This window comes from Saprolegnia parasitica (assembly GCF_000151545.1).
Source record: "Saprolegnia parasitica CBS 223.65 unplaced genomic scaffold supercont2.155, whole genome shotgun sequence".
Classification (NCBI taxonomy): domain Eukaryota; phylum Oomycota; class Saprolegniomycetes; order Saprolegniales; family Saprolegniaceae; genus Saprolegnia; species Saprolegnia parasitica.
The window spans coordinates 42,073-50,726 of NW_012156549.1; the positions used below are offsets into that span (position 1 = coordinate 42,073).

Here is an 8,654-nt window from a genome sequence, read left to right on the forward strand (position 1 = left end):
GCGCAAGCACACATTGCTGGGTTGATGTTCTCCGCGAGTACGCTCGAGTTCAATGCCCAGCTCTCTGGACTCGGCGCCAACGATTCTAATTCGCCAAAAAAACAGCCTGAGCGGGCCAAACTGACCAGTGCGGGTGTTGCGTTCCTGCAGTGCAACACCCGCATTGGCTACAAGGGTTTTGCGCCCGTTCATTGGTAGAAATTCGAGCTTATAGGCACGTTTATAAGGTACCACAGAGGTATAAACCAGCATGACAACAAGAGCTGAATGCCATTTTGCACAATTGCCGCGCGCACAGCTCCGCTTGCATAGTACCGCTTGCACAAGATCGCCACGTCATATCGAACTTCCTCCTTCTTCTCTTCTCTTTCTTCGATTTAACAGGCACACGTGTGTTATAGTCCCACCATTTAAGGGGTAGTCGCCGAGCAAGTGATATCGACACGGTTTGCGTATCCGGAAAGATATGGCGTCGTCCGGTTGTGATGTCGAGCGAGGATTAGTTCAAAAGAAGCCAATAAAAAGGGGGAGAAGTGTCAGTTTTCAAATTGAGATGCCAACGCAAGACGAGGTAGAACGACGACCAAGCGACCTGCGACGATGTGCATGAGCGATGATGTAGAAATCGCTTCTCCAAGCTGCAGGAAATGGCGACGTGGCTGACGTCCAATCCTATCTCAACAAAGGCGTCGACGTCAACTGCACAGACAGCGTACGTTGGATCTCTCAACAGGAATTGTTTTCCATTCATACATTGGAGTAGAATGGTTATACGCCACTGCACCGAGCTGTTCTGCATAGTCAATTGGACGTCGCCCGCCTCTTGCTTGATAGAGACGCCAATGTGGAAGCGTCCAATCCGGTATGATTTTGTCTTTGCGTTGGTGTTGATATCGAGTAGTGGAGTGGTGATACACCACTGATCCAAGCCGCAGCATACAGTCAGCCAGCCATGGTCTATCTCTTCTTGGAACATGGCGCCAAAACGGACGCCAAAAACAGGGTACGTACTTGCGTACCGCATGTCCTCGTTCGCTGAACCGTGCTTCAAAAGAGATTTACAACCTTGGTTTTTCTAGGATGGCAAAACACCGCTTCAGGTCGCAGCAGCACGCGGTTTGAACGATCCAATCGCACAGCTTTTGCGTCACTACCCTCGCGTGCAAGACGAAGACCAGGTACATAGGGCCCATCAAAATGCATTCTGTTCCATCGCGTCGATACTATCTCTCGGTTGTAGCTCTTTGCCGCACTGCGCGAAAAGCGCATACCTGACGCCATGCGTATTCTCCAAAACAACTTTTTTCACGTCAACCTCCGTGACAGCGTACGTATCTCACTTTAAAAATGACTCACTCTCGGTGGATATGACTAATGTGATTGTAGTCTGAGACGCCGTTGCTGCACTTGGTCGTGGCGACGCAAGATCTGTCACTGCTTCAAGCGTTGCTTGCAAAACCTAACCTCCAGATCGATGCCAAAGACTCGGTATTTCCATCAATCGTCTTGTCGTCCGACATTTTTACGTTATGTGTGATGAAATAGACGGGTCGCACGGCTCTTGCAGTCGCCATTACCATGGGCGACGCAGAGTCCGTTCAGACGTTGTACCAAGCAGGCGCATCCATTGATCTCGTCGACAAGGTTGGAGATTTGCAGCATTTTATAAAGATGTTGGCGATGCGATGCAGAGTCTCCGTGCATTGACGCCGGTCTTTGCCACCGCTTTGCGCCAAGCAGCCTCCACCAACGACGGCGGCACGGTGGCTCAACTACTGCGTCTCGGCGTCAGCTGCTCATTGGCCAACGAAGTACTGTATAATTTGAGCTGGTGGAAGGTCTCAAACATTTTGGTTTGATCTAGAATGGCGAGACGGCGTGGCTTGTGGCGGCTGCGAAGGGGTATGTGACCACCATCGCGACATTGCTGCAGGGGACCAACGACGAGAACGGCATTGAAGTGACCAACCACGTACCTACCCTACACACTTCTTCTCTCAACAAATACTTGGGTTTGTCTAGGCGGGAGAGTCACTCCTTTTTGTCGCTGCTGCTGCCGGCCATGCCGACGTTGTCGAGGCACTTATCCTTGGCAACGCAAGCATGCACTGCGTCTCTTGTACTGTCTGTGCATGACATGCTCCCATCCTCCACGTGCAATCGTGGTTCTAGACTGACGCGACGTTGCTGCACGCGGCCATCGTTGGCGGCAACACGAGCGTCCTGGACCAACTCTTCTTGTTTTGCAGCGATGCCAAAGATGCTTGTGACGAGGTAGACACAATATTGTCTGTCATGGATGATTGCTCAACGTATTCTCCACCTCAACTAGATGGGTCAAACGCCGCTGCATGTCGCAGCTGCCAAGAATCTCGTTAATGCCGTGAAGTACCTCGTAAAGGCCAAGGCCAACGTCGTTGCAACGACAATAGTACCTTTCTCCTGATAGAGGGAGCTCGGATCTGACACGATTCCGGTAGACGGGCAAGACGCCATTGATGCTAGCGACCGACCGCCGCGTCATCGCCATCTTGCAACAGGCGGAAAGCAAGGGCAAGCAAAAGGTATTCCCCTCAAGCTTATGTAGAATGGACGGCAAGCGTGTGCGTTGTAGAAACCTCTACTTTCGGACGCTGAGCTTGACCAACTCGTCGACCGTATCTGCAGCTCGGAGGCGATGTTGAGCAAACTTGTCGAGCGGCTTCGCAACCGCCTCGACGTCGGCCATGAAGCTTTGGAGGTTCGATTCGCACGTCTTTTCCTACGATGTAGAACTCGGTGGATCGACCTGAGGGCACTCAAAGCGCAAACGTACAACTTCATTTGGACAAAACATGTCCACATACCTATGTATGCTGTAGGCGCGTGTCCAAGCTGTGTACGTCAACGACGCCAGCCAAGAGCGAACGCTGGTGACCGACGACATGGATTCCAACGCTGCGAACGAGGTAAATGCTTTGTGACGTGACAAAACACAAAAGCGACGCTGGAACATTGTAATGTAGGCGGGCGACTCACCACTGCATCGCGCAGTGCGAACCAACGACCACAAGGCGTTGGCGGCGCTGTTGCGAACGCCCAGCATCCAAGTCGACGCTCGCAATGCGGTACAGCAATAAATCTGTCGACAAGAATAATGACAATGACAATATTGTTGTTGTTTTAGGCGGGCGTGACGCCGGTGACTCTAGCCGTCCAGAAGGGCCACCGACGCCTTGCGACGATGCTCCAGACAGCTGCGCACCGTGTCATCCCCAGCGTACACATCAGTTTTCTAGCATCGATCTTTCTCTCAAATGGGCGCCTCTAGGTGCTAGCCACGGACATCGAGATGGACCAATCTAGTCCATTACATGGCACCGTGTACAAGGGCACACACAAAGGCCGTGTCGTCGCCATCAAAACGCCTGTCGACGAGTCTACAGCCCAAGTAATCGTCCACGAGATGGAGACCATGCAGCAGTAGATCCCTTTGGTCTTGTGTCATTATCTAAACACCGACGATTCTAGGTGCAACTCGCCATACGTGCAGCAGCTCCTCGCAGTCGCGGGAATCGGCACAGCAAGTCCCAAGCTCGTGCTCGAGTACATGGACGCGGGGAATTTGCGCAGCTACCTCGACGCCACGCGACTCGGTGAGCCCACCAAGGTCAACGTTTCTCCACTGCAAGTCGCGTGGGTGCTGGCGAATGCCCTCGCCGATTTACATCACAACGGCGTCTTCCACCACGACCTTGAGAGCTACAACGTCCTTCTCTCGTCGACCAACTACATTAAAGTCGCGAACCTCGGTTCTGGCCTCGAGTCGGACGCGACAGCGGGCAAGAGCACACCGTACTGGACCGCCCCCGAGGTGCTTGCATCGACGAGCAACTACAGCTGTGCCGCCGACATTTACTCGTTCGGCGTCATTTTGACCGAGCTGAACACGCTTCAGCTGCCTTATCACGATGCCAAGGGCCTCGGGTATTGGGGCATCATCGACGGCGTGCGTCTCGGCAACCTCCGTCCAACAGTGAGCGCCAACTGTCCGCCTTGGCTTCGACATCTCGCCGACGCCTGTCTCTCGTTCGACCCGACGCAGCGTCCGTCCGCGCAGATGTTAGTCGAGTCTCTTCAAAAGCTGCTCGGTCGCAGCGAAGAGGAGCTTTCGGCGCTTATCGTGCCGGCGCCAACGACCAAGTTAGCCGAGCCACGAGCTGTGAGTAGCCCCGAGGTACGTGTCGCTCTCTATAAGAGTCTCAGTTGGAGGGACTAATGCTGCCTTTAGCCCATCACGTGGGCCGCTAGCCCACAGCCCTCGATCAAGCCGCCAACAAGCGCAACGTCTATCGACGACAATAGTGAGGTGGCTGTCGTCGCGCCCGCGCCCTCCACTGTACCTCCAGCGTCCACTGGCACGGCGGTGAGACCATCGACTAGTCGAAGCCTCTCGGTGCTCTTTCTCGGCCTTACCTACTGTCATCGTAGTCCTTCCCCTCGATGCTTGTGAGCACGCAATTCGTGTGTCAGCTCTGTTTCGCATTCAACTCGCTTCCCCAGACCCACTGCGAGACTTGTGCCGAAGAGCTCGCTTCCGTCGCGCTCAAGTTCCAGGTCCTTTTGAAGCGCGTGGCGGTTGCCAAGAAGAACGGATCAAAGATCTACGATGGTCTTGTCTGCATCTGCTGCGGCGCGCCGCAATCAATGGAAGCAACGGCCTGCAGCGAATGCAACGAAGCGCTCCCGAACGACCAAGCTAAACTCAACATCCTTCTGCGACGCATCGAGAAAGCAACCAAGTCGACGACGTAGCAACTCGTACTTGACTGAAATGTATACAACAAGACGATTGCATTCTACTACACTATAAGCGCACTGCAAGTTGAACGGCTATGACCTCTACACGATGTCTCTTGCAGTCTATATACATGTACATATGTAGCCGGCACCGATATCCCATGAGAAAGTTGGCGCAATGTGTGTGACATCCATTCCACCGGTAGCGTTTCAAACATGTCTTTTATACGTTTCAAACACACATGTTTATATGTTTTAAACACATGGGTCCATGTGAGGTTCATTTTGGCCGTTGCGATCGGATGGGCGCTGCCGGCCACGCGGCCCTGGACGTCGCCGCCAACGCCAAGACGGTCACCATGGGCATGCGCTCCTCGCCGCCAACGATCATGGCTGCCTCGAGGTACTAGTCGGCGCGATGCGTCTGCGCCGATGCTTGCCGCGCGCCTGCCCATGCCCATGCCAGCAGCGCGCAGTGGCCGCGCCATCGCACGAGCGCTCGCCGCGATGCGCTGGTACCACGCGGTCTCTCTCGACACACTGCATGAGGGCGTGGCCATCCGCTGGCCTCTGGACGACGTCGCCGTCCATGGGCAGGTACCGATCCGCGTCCATGTCGCGCCGTCGGACCGCCGCCTGGGGCGCGCCGGTAGCGACACGATCTGCAAGGCGACCTACCGCGCGCTGCGGTCTTGCATGTACATGCGTGGTGAGCTGCCAGCGCGGCGCCGCGCTGAAGGACGCCTGCAGGTATGGGACGACCACCGTCATGGACGCGTAGGACGTCGTCGTGCATCGCGTCGCATCGGCCAACGCGCTGCCTGTGCAAAAGCAGGAGAGAGGTACCAAGCGACTCTCTTAAGCATGTGCAGAAACAGCTTTGCCCGAGTGTTTTGTTCCGCAGTACTAGTAGCTTTGACACGACGCCACGGGCGCACCGACGTCTACGACGATCGCATCTACGACGATGACCGCGTTGGCGCCATGACGAGGACGATCTCACGATCTGCAAGGAGAGATAGCGAGCGGTGTCGAGGGATGGTCCTTGCCAAAGTGGGTGCTTGGATCGGGAGCGCCAAGCTGGACATATTGATGGCAATCGTGCATGTTATCAGTGCTGGCCGTGCGCCAGTCGCCGAGGCCCAACGTAGGTCGGTACAGCAGCAGCACTATCAGGCACAGGTCCAGCGTGGCGGTAAAGTCACCGTCCAAGCCAGCGACAAGGCCAAGTCCGAGCTTAGCGATCGACCATCGGCGGCATCGCATTGGCTCGCACTTGTACGCAATAGCATACGACACCAGGTGCGACTGCGCAGACAGCATCGTTGGAGAAGCGCCAAGACGACGAGCCGCCGCGGGATCGAGGAACCTTCAAGCACACTGCATGGCGGCGGTGCCACCTCATCGGGAGGCAACTGTGGCTGGGTGTCGTGATGTGATTGGATACAATTGTATGACGCCGACTACAGGTACGTACGTATTTTGCAAATGAGGTCCAAGTTGACGGAGAAGGAGGTACCGGTATAAGTCCATCGCAATATGGAGGCTCAAGGACGCGGATGCGACGATATAGTCAAAGCTTCTCAATGCTGTGGAAAAGGGCCACTTGGTTGATGTCATCTCCTATCTCAGTGACGGCGTCGACATCCACTGCACCAACTACGTACGTTCGGATCTTCCTCCATCGATGGCCATGGCGATTGGCATATTGATGTAGATTGGTGATACACCATTGCACTGCGCTGCTCAGTTTGGTCATTTGGAGATCGTTCGCCTTTTGCTTGCGGAAGGCGCTGTCATCGACGCCAAAACAACATCGTACGTTTTGCATTAAATCTCTTGCACGTGGTTTTTAGCATGTAACTTTTGCTGTAGAGTGGTTGGACATCATTGCACTACGCTGCTTCCTATGGTGCTTTGGAGATCGTCCGCTTCTTGCTGGACGAAGGTGCGGCCTTCGACGCCAAAGACGACGTACGTTTTTTGTTTGGCGTTCGATCTGTCACGCGTATTCATTGTGTGATTATTGGTGTAGATTGGTCGTACACCATTGCACGAGGCTTCTGGGATGGGTCATTTGGAGATCGTCCGCCTTTTGCTCGAGAAAGGCTCGGCCATCGACGCCAAATGCGATGTACGTTGTGTGATTTGCATTGTCTCGCACGTGTGTTTCATCATGTGACTATTGGTGTAGAATGGCTGGACACCATTGCACTCTGCTGCTTGCCTTGGTCAATTGGAGATCGTCCGCTTTTTGCTGGAGGAAGGCGCAGTCGTCGACGGCAAAGACAACAAGGTACGTTTTATGTTATGCGTTGCATCTCTCGCACGTGGTTTTTATCACGTGACTATTGGTGTAGAATGGTTGGACACCATTGCACTGGGCTGCTCGGAATGGTTATTTGGAGATCGTCATCTTCTTTTTAAAGAAGAACGCGGCCATCGATGCCGAAGACAACGTACGTAAATGCCCAAAGTACTACATGCCAAACTAGTAGTGTCTTGCGAAACGAGCTACCAGAGATTCAATCTGCTACATTTTCTCTTGTAGTCTGGTCAAACACCACTCATGCTCGCAGAAGCAAACAATCGTGTCAAAGTTGCCCAGTTTCTGCGCGACTTTCTTCTCAAGAAAGAGCACAATGTACAATCTGTCAAGCGCTCAGCAAACTTGTTGGCGTCGGTCGTCAACGAGGCACTACAACGACGAACATGTCTCCGTACTAAGTGTTTTTATCCTAGACACGTCTTTGCGAGGCAGTTCGTCTTGGCCTTCCCCAGGACGTTGTCGCTTTGCTTGACGACGGTGTGAATCCCAACTGCTGCGACTCCTTCGTACGCCTTCCATCACATTCGAGTTGATACTGATTGATGGATATCTAGTTTTCTCGCACGCCACTGCACTGGGCGAGCCTCCGCGGTGACGAGACCCTTGTCATGCACTTACTCAGCGTTGGAGCCAATGTATATGCTCTCGATGGGGTACGAGCGCCGACCGAAAAGCAAGTCTTGTTTTGAGACAAATGCAATAGTTCAACATGACGGCGCTGCAGTACGCCGAGCGCCATGGCCATCGCAGCGTTGCCGAGCTCCTCCAACAAGCGTCCCCTAAATAACTCGACAAGCAAACAAATCTAACCTGCACGTCGACGCCAAACGTCTTTATTAACAACCGATCGAAACATATTGATATGGCGCCACATGCGTCGTCATCGGCCGGAAAGCTGTACGTACGTGTTACCAGACATGAGCTCGTCTGGTGCTATCCAGCACTACTAGGACGGGGTGTGTTTGCCTGTCGTCATGTTCCATTCTTGCTCGCGGGAAGGGCCAAGGACACGGCAGTCAAGCCTCCATATTGATGTCAATGCCACGTCTTGCAGCAATGCTTCCTGCACGACACCAGCCGCGTGCGAAGAGTTTCCCGCCGACGCAACCAAGATTCACGTGCTTCTCATGCGCCTCGAGCTCGCACGTTCCAGCCTAGCCTAGGCCGTAATCAAGGTAGAATGGATAACTCAAAAGATGCGCCATCGAGCGAAATGCTGTTGTCTACGTTGATAGACATATATGCGTGTGACGCCCTCTCGTCGGTGCCTGTCGACTGGGTTGTAGACGCCGTACCCGGCCTCTACCCTACCCCTACCCTGCTGTGTGTTGTGGTTGTCTTGCAGACTAGCGTTCGCATGGACGTTTGCAGCTTAGTACAGTCTAGCTCCTCTGCACAGATGACAATACTATTGTTGTAGTAGGCGGGCGCGACGCCAGAGATTCTGGTCATCCAAATGGGCCGTCGACGCCTCGCAACGACATTGCAGATGACGGCGCACTGTGGTTCCTGACGTACATCCATCTGCGACAATGTCCTTGGCCAA

At 54.0% G+C, this 8,654-nt stretch overlaps 1 protein-coding gene across 1 annotated transcript; it reads left to right on the forward strand.

Moving 5' to 3' along the window:
* Positions 1-5,081: 5,081 nt before the first annotated feature.
* Positions 5,082-7,895, forward strand: SPRG_22348 (hypothetical protein; the record flags this gene model as incomplete). Its single annotated transcript, XM_012354321.1, has 11 exons — positions 5,082-5,182; positions 5,256-5,529; positions 5,561-5,602; positions 6,353-6,442; positions 6,497-6,597; positions 6,657-6,753; positions 6,815-6,913; positions 6,974-7,075; positions 7,140-7,238; positions 7,663-7,761; positions 7,812-7,895. 11 exons carry the CDS (start codon positions 5,082-5,084, stop codon positions 7,893-7,895), a joined length of 1,188 nt encoding a protein of 395 aa, XP_012209711.1.
* Between the last annotated feature and the right edge of the window lie 759 nt (positions 7,896-8,654).